Raw genomic sequence first — 17,115 nt, forward strand, 5'->3', positions numbered from 1 at the left:
GAAGTAGAAAGTACAGGTATTTGAGTTCAACATGTAAGAAGTAGAAAGTACAGGTATTTGTGTTCAACATGTAAGAAGTAGAAAGTACAGGTATTTGAGTTCAACATGTAAGAAGTAGAAAGTACAGGTATTTGTGTTCAACATGTAAGAAGTAGAAAGTACAGGTATTTGTGTTCAACATGTAAGAAGTAGAAAGTACAGGTATTTGGGTTCAACATGTAAGAAGTAGAAAGTACAGGTATTTGGGTTCAACATGTAAGAAGTAGAAAGTACAGGTATTTGAGTTCAACATGTAAGAAGTAGAAAGTACAGGTATTTGTGTTCAACATGTAAGAAGTAGAAAGTACAGGTATTTGTGTTCAACATGTGAGAAGTAGAAAGTACAGGTATTTGTGTTCAACATGTAAAAAGTAGAAAGTACAGGTATTTGAGTTCAACATGTAAGAAGTAGAAAGTACAGGTATTTGGGTTCAATATATAAGAAGTAGAAAGTACAGGTATTTGTGTTCAACATGTGAGAAGTAGAAAGTACAGGTATTTGTGTTCAACATGTAAGAAGTAGAAAGTACAGGTATTTGTGTTCAACATGTAAAAAGTAGAAAGTACAGGTATTTGAGTTCAACATGTAAGAAGTAGAAAGTACAGGTATTTGAGTTCAACATGTAAGAAGTAGAAAGTACAGGTATTTGTGTTCAACATGTAAGAAGTAGAAAGTACAGGTATTTGTGTTCAACATGTAAGAAGTAGAAAGTACAGGTATTTGTGTTCAACATGTAAGAAGTAGAAAGTACAGGTATTTGGGTTCAACATGTAAGAAGTAGAAAGTACAGGTATTTGGGTTCAACATGTAAGAAGTAGAAAGTACAGGTATTTGTGTTCAACATGTAAGAAGTAGAAAGTACAGGTATTTGTGTTCAACATGTAAAAAGTAGAAAGTACAGGTATTTGAGTTCAACATGTAAGAAGTAGAAAGTACAGGTATTTGTGTTCAACATGTAAGAAGTAGAAAGTACAGGTATTTGAGTTCAACATGTAAGAAGTAGAAAGTACAGGTATTTGGGTTCAACATGTAAGAAGTAGAAAGTACAGGTATTTGTGTTCAACATGTAAGAAGTAGAAAGTACAGGTATTTGAGTTCAACATGTAAGAAGTAGAAAGTACAGGTATTTGAGTTCAACATGTAAGAAGTAGAAAGTACAGGTATTTGAGTTCAACATGTAAGAAGAAGAAAGTACAGGTATTTGGGTTCAACATGTAAAAAGTAGAAAGTACAGGTATTTGGGTTCAACATGTAAAAAGTAGAAAGTCACCAGAAAAATAAGTAGTGGAATAAAGTACTGATGCCAGAAAAATGTGCTTAAGTACAGTAACAAAGTATTTGTACTCCAATACTTCCCTCCTCTGCATCTATAACATGCTGAGGATGCTTGAGATGCTAAACTATATGAATGTCTGCGGGCTAAGACACTAACATGTAAGTCCACATACTTCAGTGGTTAGTTAACACTGGAGAAACTAGTGCTAATTTACAAAATACTGTTTTACTTATACCTCAAAATATCTAGTGGGTCTGATACATTTTTTATATTCTCAGGCCACCAAAAGATCTCGCAACAAAGAATCTACATAAAAACAAATAAAAAAATGTATGAACTAACTTGAGCTAGTTGTTTCTTAGTTGTTCACACCTTACGAATAGAGACCATGAAGTTTGACAGGAAAAGTGCAGCTGTTAGAAGATACCTTTTCATTTACATGTACACAATGAGGAGGATATTAGTCTTGGAATGAGTGCGATATATTCATACTTTTTACAACACAGTGCATCTCCATAAAACATTCTCACACGCTGTAAATAAAGGTTGACTCAGCGATCACATTTCCCACCAGATCACACACGAGTTATATCAGCAGTTTGTCCTCGGCAGCTCCTTTTAATGATAATATAAATAACAGAAGCATTTGTCCACCTCGTTTCCTATGCAAGCACAATCAAAGGAAATCGTAGAGCCAAGGCCGTGTCACGGAGCAGAAACCAGAGAACTTTTTTTTTTAAAAACCTCTTGCCACAGCACATTACAGCCAACTGAACATGCTTTTGCATTTGTGGCGAATCGTGTGCTGTAAACAACAGATATCAAACATTTGAGGAACAGTACAATCTGTGTTTATACTTGCAAGCAAAAGACAGATGGAAAACATATTAGATTAAATATGAACGTCAGTGTGTTTCTGTGAGAGGAAAGCTTTGTTTGTAGAAAACGCAATTTTAAGGGACATGTTTCTCTGTATGCAAACATTATTTCCTACATTTACTTATCCGTCTTATCCTAGAAGCTCCCTTAACTTCCTTTACATTGATTGTTCATTTGCTATTTTAAAATCAGTGAATTGTGTAAATTGTGTAATTTCTTTATATCTAATATTTTGTATGCATGCTTCTTGGTTATTAAAACTGTCTTTGGCTCTTTTCACACTAACAAATGCACATTTCCCCTCTGTGGAATAAAGGTATTCTGATTGGGTGAAAATGTCACACCAAATAATTAGGGCTGTCAAACGATTACAATTTCTAATCAGATTAATCACAGCTTAAAAATGTATTAATCAGATTAATCACCATTCGAACTATGTCCAAAATATGCCATTTATTTATGTATATTGTTGTGGGAATGGAAAGATAAATGAAAGAAGGCGAATATATCTATTTAACATACGTTTATTATAACATTGTTCTGTGTGTCAAAATGAAAGACAGCCTATCAAAAGACCTATCAATCATCAAACTGTGGGGTCTCATTTCATTACGTGTTGATTTCTATCAACACGTAATGTTGTATCGATGTAGAGCGATGTACTACAGCAGAGGTATTCTCCGTCAGGACTTCCTGCAACAACACCACGCCGTTATCTTGATTCTGATTATGACATTATCAAAGATGTTCTATTGAGAAGACGATCACTACCTGACAAAAGTTTTCAAAACCGTTTCTAGTCTTCGGTATTTCCAGACAAGCGGCTGAAATCAATCTTACTAACTGCTGTCTGTGCAATTTACTCTGCGCGAGTTGGCGGACTTTATTTAGCTTCCTTTAACATCATTTTTCAAGGTGGGGCTAAGCCATTCTTGGTATGGGTGTAGCCTACCCCAGCCATACCCTGGCGCTGCCACTGGTGGGATGTATGGGGCGGGCCGTTCTGCACATGTGTTAAATATTTTAACGCAATTAATTTAAAAAATGAATTACCGCCGTTAACGCGATAATTTTGACAGCATTAAAAATAATACATCTATTTATTGCAAACAAACATAAGTATTTCGAGGTAACATACATAGAGACAGGTTTAACACCAAAGTGAGTGTGTTTTATTTAGTAAGAGGAAATAATCCCGGGTTAGAGGCGGTTTGTTGTTCAAAATAAGAGAAACAGGACACCACTAGGTCCTCCATGGTCTCAGGGTTTTCTTTTTCAGGTACCTGCTGAAAATATCTGGAGGGGGAGGCCGAGTTGTAAAGACAGAAATATCCAGACAGGAACAACAGGAAGCAGCTACTTCGATTCTTCAGCATGGAAACCACCACTAAAGAAAAAATATGGACTTTTATTAATCCCTCGAGGGGAAATTGTTTCTCTGCATTTGACCCATCCTAGTGTTAGGAGCAGTGTTTTTCAAAGTGGGGCCGCCAGGGGGGTCATGCAAAGTTTGAGGGAAAGAGGATTTTTTTTTTTTAGATATTAATAACTGTATGTGACCTTTGATGCCAATCTTTTAATATTTTTAGTTTTTGAATCACACAACCGCCCTTCAAGCCAATCAGAATCAAGCTGCCGCTACTGAGAGTGAAACTGAGTACCTGCTCAGCTTTTGGAGCAAGTGAGAGCTAGTGAATATTTCGCTCTGCAGCTGGATGAGAGCACGGTCTTGCCGGGACTTGAACTGGTGACCTTCCAGTTGCCAAGCCAACTCGACTTTGCCACCACCGCCCACTAGGTTGCGTGAAGGCCTAAAGCAGGGGTGTCCAAACTGTTTTCACCGAGGGCCACATACAAAAAGATATATGAAGGGCTGGGTGTACTAGAGGTGTATTGCCTCGTAAGTTAAGTTAGCAACATGTAGGTAAATTAGGCTTGATACATGAATAAGCTTTAAGAATAAAACAGCCAACATCACAGCTCTCTATAGGGTTTCATTTATCTTGTTGGCAACTCATGCCTTAAAACAGAAGCTTCAGAGTGATTATAATAAGAGGAAATATGAAGGGTCTATTTCAAGCTTGTTATGTAAATAAGTTATTAGGCTTTTTTTTTTTATCAACTAAGATTTGTTAGAAAATGTTTTCAACAGGAATTGAATTTATTTGAAAAGTGGGCTTATTAACACGAGTACTACGGTGTAATATATTTTTACATTTACATTTAAGAAGAATATAAGAAAAGCACAAGTTTCATCTGTGGGCCGTATCCCATTTGACTTTTTGAATTTTCTCAGGGCCGATTCAAAATGGCCGTAGTTTGGACACCCCTGGCCTAAAGAGATGAAACCTGACGGAAACTTGTTGGAAAATGTGTTGTTTTCATAACAACTACAAAGCAGATTCATATATATTTGTTTTATATTTGAGGCTGGACTTTTGAGCTTTGAAAACGCTGCTTTATGGTTTTTCTCATTCTATGCAAAGACTGAGTGTAAAAGGTTAAACTGTCATCACAACATGCACTATTTGATTTGGCCAGGGATGTTTTGTCCTATATCATGTACATATATATATATATATATATATATATGTATATCCTGTCGTTTCCTGTCACCTCTCTTCTCTTAACTGTAAAATATAAAGATAAAATGACAGAAAAAAGGTTGATTTGACTGATAGGATTATCCCAATTATTTCCCAGAATAAACAGATTTAAAATAATATCATTAAAGCAAAACTATTGGGGTTGTGCCCTGCTTTACTGACTGTGGGTTACTACAGGTTACTCATTACGTTTACTTGTCTCTAAAGGGTCCCAAAACACTTGGACTGAAAAGTGTATTGTCGCTTCCAACATTTCTATACTTTTGGTGGCAGTTATCTACTACGATTTAGCAAACATCACGTGTTTGGTAAAACAAAGTGTTGCTGAAATGCATCTTGAGACGGGAGTTTGTCGAGTTGGCATGCTAATATAAAGCTGAGGATAATAGCAAAGCCCTTCATTTTGTAGGTTCTAAAATGGCGCTAGATGAACGGCCAGGTAATCAAGGTTTTTACAAATCATTGTCTAGCAACGTAAATAGGGATGCTCCGATCGCCGGAATCAGTATCGGCCGATACCGATCGCCGATCCGATCGAGTGGGCGGGGCCTATGGGGATCTTCCATTCAAAGTGATGTTTAAAACTCAGTTAATGCTCATTCACTGGCGCTTCCAAACAACAACCAACATAATTATTACATTCAAATGAAGTACATTATTCAAGTTTACATTCACTTTGGATAATAACACGGGAGAAATTAGATAGATAAAATAGCTAAGTGTGTTAGGTCTAACTCTTAGTGTGTGTGTTGCTCCGCTCACCGGTTCGTCACAGCGGGCGGAGCTGCAGGATTTCTGCTTCACACACGTTGCATACCGCTATTTTATTGTCTTTTTCGGACACCTTCAAATACTGCCAGACCGGTGAAGCCATTTTGGCGAGCTTGTTTTGCCGCGCACAGAGAAAAGTGTCATGTATTTTACGTCATAAGTAGGGATGATTATCGTTTGAAATGTATCGATTCCGGTTCTTATCGATTCCGGTTCTTATCGATTCCGGTTCTTATCGATTCCGGTTCTTATCGATTCCGGTTCTTATCGATTCCCCGTTTCGATTCCAAAATTGTAAAAGAAAGATGTCAAACGTTTAGATAAAAATATCTTTATTCTTTAAGCTTTAACTGAAATTGTTACAAATGAAAAATATACATGCAATACAAATGTATTGCACAATAGCTGTGCTTTATTTTAACTGAGCTATGCCTGTGGCAAGCTATTAACAGGCATTACACTGTGCCTTGTCTTTTTCTTTTTTAGTGTAGTGGAGCCTCACTTCAGAGCGTTTACCGCGACCCATCTTTGGTGTTATGAAGTGACTGAGCTTGTGAACTGTCTTCGGGAGGGCGGGGGGAGCCTCGCTGCGGGGAAACTGTGGACCTCTGTCGCCTGTCAGCGCAACTTACATGATGCCGTTTAAAAGAATTAAGGGCGGTGCCGGCCGTCAGCGGCCGGCCGTTCTGTGATTCCGTTCTGTATTCCACCGGGTCACCTCGGCGCAGGCAGACCCGCTGGAATACAGGGTCTACCGCGTGTAGGAACCGTTAAGCAGAACCGAAATTGTGTATTTTGTATGGGTACCCGGCATTTTCTTATCGGTTCTCATTTGGAACCGAGTTTCGGTTCCCAACCCTAGTCATAAGTTGACGTCATGCGATCGGCTCTCGCGATCGGCATTTTTTAAGAGAGCACCGATCGATCGGTAGAGAGTGAGTATCGGCCGATATCGATCGGCGAATCCCTAAACACAGATTTCTGTACCAGATTCCACTGCAATCCAATTAATAATCGTTAAGATACTTACACAATTCAACCTGATTGTGGCACTTGCGGCCAAGTCAGAGGATCAACAACGTTGGTAGGAGTTATCCTCTGAAGACAATGAATGTCTGTACGACATTTCAGGGAAAACGATCAAATAGTTGAGATATTAACGTTGACCAACAGAACAATGAATCGACATTTCAATTCCTACTGAGAGCAACTAGCATGGCCATTAAAGAAAAACAGCTGAATGCAAGTCTGTCCTTAAACTCAGGTCAATCATGCTATGAATTACATTTGATGGTGTTCTGAGTATTCCACCGCTAACTCTGGGAGGTTCAATAAAACACAGGATCAGATCCAGAGTGCACAAGATGTTGAGCAACCAATCTGAACTTAATCCATCAACAGGGATCTGAAGTGTATGCAGCAACGTAGACAAATAATAGATAACAGAAGACACACATGGCCTCATAATGAAGCTTGGACACAATGCAAACTCATATCACAAAGTATCACAAACTGACAATAAGCAACTCAATGTGTTACAAAGTCGTCTTTAATAACCAACTGGGGGGAAAAGAATGAGGCCATGGCTACAGCACGAGATAATGGATAACACATGTGATTGGCTGCACAGTATCCCACACAGTCATGGAAAATATGAGAAATAATGAGTGCAGCAGAGCCAAGTCGGCCCCTTTCAGGACCAAACAAGGCGAATCGTGAATCAATCAACATGTATACTTCTATTTTCTGGGAACTGCAAGTACTCCGAATCTAGGGGAGTAGTGTTACTGAAATCTAGACGTCTTCAAGGAGAAAGGGAGAGAAAGGCTGTTATAATAACCAGATGCTCATGTTGTCTGATCTTTGAAAAAAACAAAACAATGAGCCTACCTTTGTTGTTTGTTAGAGGTAAATCTTTGTCTTCAATACCAAGGAAAAACAGGAAGGTCACTCTTGCCTGGACCTACTGTATTAAAGGTCCACTATTATGAAGTGTTTGTCTCCAAGCACCAAACACATCATTGCAGCATTACCCATAATCCCCTCTGTTTCAGCCCTGTTTCCAAAATGCTGATTCTCTGTCTGTTACTTTAGATGAAAATAAGGAGCCCCTCCCCACGCCCCTCTGAGAGAGATTTGGTTACAAAGAACTCAATGGTGCTCTAGTGCGGCTTTCAAACCAGCGCTTTTCCCTTTCTAGCTCCGAGCGGGAGCTTTTCTGGTTCAGCTCCGGTTTCCCTTTTCTGCTCCCGCTCGGTTCACACCGCCCAGAGCTGCCGCTGCTGGGTCATGACGTCACCGTTTACGTGCCTGCTTCATAAAATCCAAACCGCGCAGAAATCCCTCACATCGACGACAACAACAACAACAACAATGGCCGATTGTATTGAAGCGCTGTTCGCTTTGGTTATCCTCTTACGAAACGAAATGGAAGGCATCGGACGACTTTACAAGGGACGACTTTACTTGGAACTTTACGAACATCACATGCGAAATGCAAGACTTCTTTGTGGTCTTCAGCATCTACTTCAACGACGAATCTGCCCCCGCCTCGACTTAAGAGAGACGTAAGCGACGCCGCCTCTTAGCTCCGAAGCTCTTGCCTCTAGACCGACAATTTTTTGGAGCTGGAAGTGAACCGGATTCCGGAGCTAAGAGGCGGCGCCTCTGCGGTGTGAACAGGAAAAACCGGTACTTTTCAGGCTCCAGCTTACACAAGCCAAAACATCGTTATGACATCATAAAGTTGCCAAAATCTGATCAGCTCATTTTCAGACAGGTTTTTATAGAAATGGATCAAAAAGAGAGAGAATCTTTTTCCCTGAAACTTTCAGTGTCTCTTTCCACAGAGGGGACACATGCTGATGTAGAAGAGACATGAAGAAGAGGGGACACATGTTGATGTAGAAGAGACATGAAGAAGAGGGGACACATGCTGATGTAGAAGAGACATGAAGAAGAGGGGACACATGGTGATGTAGAAGAGACATGAAGAAGAGGGGACACATGTTGATGTAGAAGAGACATGAAGAAGAGGGGACACATGTTGATATAGAAGAGACATGAAGAAGAGGGGACACATGTTGATGTAGAAGAGACATGAAGAAGAGGGGACACATGTTGATGTAGAAGAGACATGAAGAAGAGGGGACACATGGTGATGTAGAAGAGACATGAAGAAGAGGGGACACATGTTGATGTAGAAGAGACATGAAGAAGAGGGGACACATGTTGATATAGAAGAGACATGAAGAAGAGGGGACACATGTTGATGTAGAAGAGACATGAAGAAGAGGGGACACATGTTGATGTAGAAGAGACATGAAGAAGAGGGGACACATGTTGATGTAGAAGAGACATGAAGAAGAGGGGACACATGTTGATGTAGAAGAGACATGAAGAAGAGGGGACACATGTTGATGTAGAAGAGACATGAAGAAGAGGGGACACATGTTGATGTAGAGGAGACATGAAGAAGAGGGGACACATGTTGATATAGAAGAGACATGAAGAAGGGACACATGTTGATGTAGAGGAGACATGAAGATGTGGATTTTGCACAATAGGCGACCTTTAATGTGCAAGAACTGGTCACTTAAACATGTTAGCACTCTGATTTTACTGTGGTACTCAGAGTCACTCTAAATACAATGAATTTTTTAAATATTGACAATCGTTTGGCTAAAACAGATTCAGTTGCTTGACCTATATATCTCTAAAAACTGGTCACCTAAATATGTTGGTACTCTACACATATATTTACTGTGGCACTCAAAAGTCATTCTCGATATCGTATTGAATGAGCATGTGTAAATCCTTTTTTAAATTCCTTTAAATAAAAACTACATAATGATTGGGCTAAAACTGAAATGTAATTTATTGAAGGTACCCTACACACGCGTTAAGTTTAAATGTATTTTATGCATGTACATCCTCGAGGTCTAAAGGTGTTCAATGCATTTCCTTCCTTGTCAATAATTTGCTTAAGTATTTTATGCATGTACATCCTCGAGGTCTAAAGGTGTTCAATGCATTTCCTTCCTTGTCAATCATTTGCTTAAGTGTGATTTAGTTTGTGAGTGTGTGTAACAGTTCCTGTATTGTTTGTTTACATCCATGTTTGCGAACTTAGAGTCTTCAAGTGCTTGAGCTTGTTCCTGCCACCTAACATCTATTTCACCTACAGACCTTTAAATAAGTCAGACCTTTAAATAGCACAAAACTACTGGCAGGAATGTGCATAACGTTGCTCTGTAGCACCAATACTTGACAACAACTCCGAGGGGGAGTCGACTTTTAAGCCAGTTTGTCTGAACTGGAAACTGCAGCACGCACAGAAATGTTGTTACACCAAGCTGTGAGCACACTAAGCTATACATCCTTACAAATCACGTGTTTAGCCTTTCAACACACCTACTCAACCTAGAAGTGTGTGCTTCTTTTTAGTGCTTGTTATTGTTCTCCTGGCGACCATACTGATGCTCATGGCGTTAGTTAGCAGAAGACCAGTAAAGACCTCATAAAACCAACATCAAGTCCATCTTAAAGGACAGAGAACAAGAATGCATAGGTCGATGTGATTGCTCGTATATCCCTTAATTGAAGTCCTTTTAAATTGTGCCAGTTTTGAATGATTTATACGTTTCTTTTATTTGCATATTGACTGGTAAATGTGCCATTTAAACTGTTTTTTACGACCGCTGTATTCGTCTGCCTGTATTGTCTGTGTTTTATCTGTTGTAACAGTGTTCATGCTGCCCTTCTTCGCCAGGTCGCTCTTGAGAAAGAGAATGTAATCTCAATGAGACTTTTACCTGGTTGAATAAAGGATATATATGTTCGAGCTTTTCATGGTTGTTTCCACTTAATTGTCCAAAGAAAATAACACCTAAAAGAAAACATTAGATTATTTACTGTTTTTAGATGAAGACTCATAAAAAGTGTTTTTACCAGCTGTACACTAAGGGGTTGTTTTCCCTTTAGTGTGGTAGCTTGTTCACTTTAAGGCCTCTCTGGTTTTGGGGACCTCCATGTGCCTCGAGTCTTCGCTCTGCGGTTAAAACTTACAAACTCGGCAAACGGCCTCTAAACAAACCGTGATATTTTCATGCATATTTAACAGCGGAGTCACTGAGCAGCCACAGACTTGGGCCCCGATTTGTGGAAAAAAGGGGTTTGTTTTGCAGTCTGCACTGACCTGAACTTTTGGAGGCTCTTGGTGAAGATAAAAAAAAGGGGGGGGGGGGGGGTGGGACATAGGAAAGAAGGAAAGAAAGAAAGAGGAGAAGGAGACGCAAGCTGGGGAACACAGGGGGGAAAAGCTCCACATACCACAACTCCCAGAACTCAGACATGCATTTGTTTTTTTGAAGACCTCATAATACATCCAGCTGCCAAACAGCATTCCTCGACGCATGCAGACAAAGGAAAATCCTTTTACAGTCACAAACGCATCACATTGTTGACGACAGGCTGAATTAGCAGCAATTATTGTAAGCTAAGTCTTAACAAGTATAAATTATGCATGCACAGAACTTCTTCCAAAATAAAACATGGGAGAAAAGCAGCGCAGATATTTAGTCTCAATCAATAACTCATGGCATAGTGGTAACGCCTGTTGCAGATTAACTCAACTAAAAAGGTAAAAAGGGTTCGATTACTTGACTTTAATCAGATTTCTATTATATTTTTTACTATTTTGTTCGTAGAAACTCTCCGTTTAGCATTTATTTTTCCCTCTGCTTTGGTGAACACTCCCATCGAACTGTAAAACATGACATTTATAGACACATGACATTACTGTCTGTGCATTATAAAAACATTACTGTGCAATGTAACTACTATGTTCTGGTCATTTCAACAAATGACTGCCGTGCAAGTACAAAAAATATTATTTTAACATTAATTTGCTGTCAGCATGTTCTGTACGATGAATACACACATCTACTTGGATTAAAAAAGACTCACTGTGACATTCAACTTTTTTTTGTTCCCTTTAACTGACACATTATGCTTCACTGCTTCGTCATGATGTTATTGAATATCTGCAGTGTTTTCTCAGAGGTTAACACAACTAACACTCCAATAAGACCATTGTGCGGTCAAATGTTAATACGTTTCCTTCTCTGCTTTAATAAATGTACCCTTTATGCCCGAGGCCAGACAGACAGCAAGTGTGAGCGCCAGCCATGCGGTCTAAACTTTCACAGACTTGGGCTTCCTCTAATATTCATCTGTGCACATGCAGGACCGCAGAGAGTCAGATTTACTGACTGCGGTGCAGAAGTGTTTCCTGTTTTGGGCTCGGCCACATCCACCGAGGTGCCGCAGCCACACTAGAGTCTTATCTTTGCTTTAAGATGGATTGTTGCACACATACAAAACCACTTCAGATTTGTCACAGGTGCCACAGAATCAAATACAATTGGGTATTTGCCGTCTTGGTGCGTTCATAATTCTGCTCTACACAGCAAAAACAAAGAAAGAAATACTGGTGGAGTTATTTCAGGAGTCTGAACATGGATAGGATTAGAAACGTTTCCATATTAAAATGTGGAAGTGGTTCAGCCAATATTTACATGTCAATTGTAGAAATATTTGTACTTACCTATTTCCTACAGGGGTGGCAGTCACCCAAGAATCCAATATTATTACGATTTGAACCATTTAGTAAATATGGTGCTTATTGCAGTAACATATAATATGGGATACATTTGTTACCTTTTTAGCACTGCGAGTTATGCAATTTATCAAAATCCGTTTATCAATAATCTAACTTCTTGCCAATCATGCTACATTTTTAAGAGAATGTAAGATAAAGATTAAACAATACTCTGCACCCATGCATTGATACAATATTGCGACAAATTATATATCAATTTTGTTCACAACCCTTTTTTCCGGTTATGGTTTGCATAGTGCTTTATTATTTTCAGGGTTCCTGCAGGTTTCACCAACTCAAATTTAAGACCACTTTGAATAGAATTTAAAACCTATTTCACGGCAAGAAAGTATGAAGAAAAATTGCTATGAAAGAAGAAATACGTCCCATAATTACTTACAAAGTAAAATGTATTCATGTTCAACATGAGAACGATGACTGAACATAACAGCATAACAGTACACAGAACTGTGTTAGCGTATTAGACAAAAAGTGTGTGTCTCTGTGTGTGTGCGTGTGTGTGTGTGTGTGTGTGAGTGACAACAGCTATAGTCGGAGCTCTGCTGCCTTCATGCTGTTGTATGATTGGTGTTTAGCGTCCACAGCACCTCCGCTTTTAGGGTTGACGTAGACCCAAACGTCACCCGGAGGTCCCCCGATGTTGTTGCGGGAGCTGCTGCACTAGCAAAACAAACGCTAATTTATTTTGCAAAAGGTGCAGCGGGCTTCAAACACGTTCCCCTCCACTGGTTTCAACCAAGCACTAAATTCGATGTTTTCCAACCAAATACGGTTGAACTTACACTTCCCCATATTTATTTGTAAGTAGATTCGAAGATACCTGAGTTTCTGACTGCCGCTAGCTGAAGCTTGGTTGGTTGCTAGGTTACTAGCTGGGTGTTCTCCGATAAGGGGCCGGGGGAACAAAGTTAGTGATTACTGGTTCCATGTTGATTTAATTCAATACAAATTGTTGGGGGGAACTGAAAGGCTCTTACCGTCCTGGTTACTTTGCAGCCCGGACATTTCCCCCAAAACACATTTAGACGCGATCGCAACATAGAAGTACCTTTCAAATCCCATCATTTTTAAGACCTTCTAAATCATATTTAAGACCTTTCTTTTTAAATCATAATTAAGACTTTTTAAGGCCTTAAAATCTGATTATCAAATGTATGACTTTTTAAGACCCTGCGGGAACCCTGTATTTTGTATTTGAATCATGGAAAGAAAAGTGTTCCGCAGCGTCCACACGGCGGCGTGTGTTGAAGCTTGCCGTTGAGCTGGTCTGAAACTCACAAACAACCAATCACATGAATCTCCCGGCCCGGACACACAAGCACGCAGTTTGTTTGGCTAGAGCTTGTACTGGCATATGATTTGATTGGCTTACGCCTATTATTTTGTTGGCATCTAGTTCATACGTAACACTATCCACTTCCATATGCAAACATATTTGTCTTTGTTTTCCACCTCTCTTCTATTTTAAATGCTATTTTGACTGTCTTAAATCCCAGAAGCTACTTATGCTGCCACGACAAAACATTTAACAACCCCATCTCTTAATCTCTGAGAGTGGGTGATCATCAGCCACACAGGGAGTTCCCTCAGGCTCACAACTGTGTATTCAATTGAGGATAAATAAGCAGATGTAGTAATCATAAGGATGGGGTTGCGTGGGTGTGGTGAGCAGCTACCTGTTGCTGATGAAAACCACATGAGACTGTCTCTTAGTGGAAGTCAAGACAAAAATAGATCATAATCACCTATCGGAATAACTCCGATAAATACTGTAAATGGGATTTTTCATCACAACTCATCGTAATAACTTCTCAAAGCAAGAGCAGCTAGTTCAGATCTTTTGAAGGTGTCCATTTTAGACTGAAGTTGTAGCCTGAAATGAACCCGTGTTTAGGGTCGGACAGCGTCAACATGCATTATCCAACCTGGCCTCATGAACCTCCTGACCCGGTCTAAAGTGGGTCGGACAGAGACTAGATTTAGCAGAAAACGGTGAGCAGGGAGTCAACAACAACTATAGGATTACTGCTATGCCTGTTTTCTCAGCCATTAGAGGGTCTGCTTTCTCAAAATTGTTGCAAGAGACATTTCTTGTGCAAACAGTGACACGCAGAGACTAACCAGTCTGGAATAAATGATCAGAAACCAGTGTGAGTAATCCCTCTGTGACTTTAGGGAAAGCTAGAAGTGTGGTTTAATCATGCGAGAAGGACAATTGAGCAAAGTCAGAGAGAAATGAACCGCCGGATCACAGCAGATTCTCCTTGATATTAAACTGGTGCATCAGCGTCCCAATCCCCTATTAAACTTGCATGAAAAATACCTTAGTTGTGTTTTAAGTGTTACACATCAGCAAATTGCGTGCTGTGGAAAGCTGGGTTGGTATTCGCCGTGACAAAAGATGACAATTCTTCTCACATCCTCAGTGTTTTTCACACCTAACCCTCAGATCCTGACACCTGCTTAACACTGGGCGTGAGAATCCTATTTTAGCCAAGATACACTGATTCATGGAGCCAGCCTCCTGAGTCCTGACAGAGAGCAGCTAAGCATCTCCTGCTAGAAGACAAGTCACGAGAAGTCAAATATGATAAAAGGATGTGGTGGTTAGCTTTAGGACACCAGGTTGTTAGCTTAATTTATTAATTCCTAGGAGAGCAAACAGCTGACTTTAATGTCAATAACTGTTTTGTTTGGTTGGCTAACACAAGATAGAGTCATTCAACTTAAGTCAACACAATGTGACAAACTCAAGTATGTAAATTAATTCAACAAGTGGATTTGGTGCCCGTTTCTGTGTGATCACCCACCTCAACATCCTGCAGGCTGAAGTCGTTCTGGTCTTTGAAGTTGGCGGCCCCGGCGCTCAGCTCCATCAACATCTTGGCGATCTCGGGCTTTATTGCTGCAGTCAGCCGGCTGGCCGCCTCCATGACGTGTTCCTGCACGTCCTTCAGTTGCATAGCTGCTTTGGAATAGTGAGAGTTCCTGAACACACTGCTGAACAGGTCTGTGAGGAAGGCGCTGGCCCGGCAGAACACGTTGAGAGCATCCAGATATTTGGAGATGCCTTGCTGGATGTCTGCAACGGCGGTGGTTGTGCCAGAGGGAGGCGGGTGGCAGCTGCCCGGCATCCCCCCCCCGCCGCCCAGGGGCGAGGAGGCGGAGCACGAGGAGGCCAGCGAGGCGCTCAGGGTCCGGCTCAGCTCAGGCATCTGGTACTGCTGGTGCTGCTGCTGCACTTTCTGCTTGGACCCGCCGAGCAAAAAGCGACGCTTGTAGTCCATTTTACTTTCCTGCGCACTACAACACCATAGGTGGTGCAACAGCACCGGAAACTTTTTTTGTTCGTTATCTCGGAAAGTTCTCTTGTCCTCTTTACAAAAACACCAAGCTCAGTCCACAGTCCTGAAACTGTTCAAGTTATGTAAAAAGACAGCTCAAGGATTCCACCTGCCAGAGGCTCATCTCAGTGCGCCTGGGAGAGAGGCAGCAGAACTGGGAGAGGTCAGAGGGCGATCAGAAACAGCCCGGCTGCAGATACTTCAGGCCCAGCTTAAAAAACAGCACACACCTCCAGATTCTCTGTTTCCAGCTTTTAACACAATTATCATAATAGGGGGGGGAAGTAAAGAACAACTTAAAGTGAAACTACAGCCAAGTTTTAAAGTGCATTAACTTTCCTTCACAATGGGGGGGGAAATCCTTCGTCATGCAGTACATAGAGTATATACACGTATGCATGTACATATATAAACCTATACCAGCCTGCACTAATAAAAGTAGAAAATCCTTTTAAAAGCAAAAATGAAGCCAAGGAAAATCAGACACTGGTCAACAGCACGGAGGGGAAATGACAGTAATAAAAAGTGACTGCTGGAATCAGAGGATGTGGTTTCTGTGGGAGGTGAAGGGCAGACAGATCCAGTCCGTCTGAAATGGTCTTCAGAAAGCAGGACTCAGTGAGCGAGCGGCTGAGAGCTCCTTCTGCCCGTCTGAGGTCTCCAGCAGCTTCCTGGCTGAGGTAGATATTACTCACCGCGGAAACAAGTGTGCTTCCAGATCTCGCTGGTCCCCGCGGACGCAGATTGGAGCGACAAAAGCACAAATGTATCTGTAAGGCCTCTAGGTCATTTCCTAAGGGAGGACAAACACAAAGGAGAGGGTTAGCATCATGTCAGAGAGGAAGGACGAGCTTACTTTCAGTTGTTATTGTTACACCACTAAATAAACTGATGGATGCGCTGTTTCTTTACTCGACTTGTAGCATTCACCCAACTTAAGTTTTAAAGACAAGCCTGTTTGCGAGAAACTGAAATGTATATTGTCAAATAATAAAAGACGCAGCTTTCAATTATTTTCATTATTAATGTATCTTCAGATCAGCGTTTCCGCCAGGGAGGCGTCTTGCAGTCATTTGAAAAAAAAAAACAATTCGAGAGAAGATCGAGTTTTTATCCCATCACTAATACGTAACGAGATAGTATCTATAACTTAAGGGACGGCTCAATTCAAAATTCAAGTCACGTGACGTCTCACACCCCCCCTCCCAGCTCTCGGGGTGGACGCCCTCTCAGCACTGGTCTGGTGGAAAAACTGCTTCAGGTTATTTTAGAGACTAAAATACGAGTTGTTTGGTCAATAAAATGTCAGAATATAATGAAAAAAGCCAATTGCAGTCGTCTAGTTTTGTCAGTTTAAACAAGCATAAACAAAAAGGGAGGAAACCTTAATTTTGGAGGAAAAAAAAAGTAATCAAGAAGAATCAAAAAGTGATATTATGAAACTTGATGTACTTATATGATTCTGTTTTCTTCAAGTTCGTATCTTGTTGGTCGAACGCACTTATTGTAAGTCGCTT

At 40.5% G+C, this 17,115-nt stretch overlaps 1 protein-coding gene across 1 annotated transcript in view; it reads right to left on the reverse strand.

Annotated features, from left to right (window-relative positions):
* Positions 1 to 15,649, reverse strand: part of LOC117536487 (uncharacterized protein KIAA0355-like) — a gene marked incomplete at its 5' end in the record, with an annotated part of 39,549 nt that extends 23,900 nt beyond the window's left edge. The window contains 1 exon segment of the mRNA XM_034201389.1: positions 15,065 to 15,649. Within this exon segment, the coding sequence (XP_034057280.1) occupies positions 15,065 to 15,649 (585 nt within the window).
* Between the last annotated feature and the right edge of the window lie 1,466 nt (positions 15,650 to 17,115).

The sequence above is a fragment of the Gymnodraco acuticeps genome, unplaced genomic scaffold (genome assembly GCF_902827175.1).
Source record: "Gymnodraco acuticeps unplaced genomic scaffold, fGymAcu1.1, whole genome shotgun sequence".
In the NCBI taxonomy this organism is placed as follows: Eukaryota; Metazoa; Chordata; class Actinopteri; order Perciformes; family Bathydraconidae; genus Gymnodraco; species Gymnodraco acuticeps.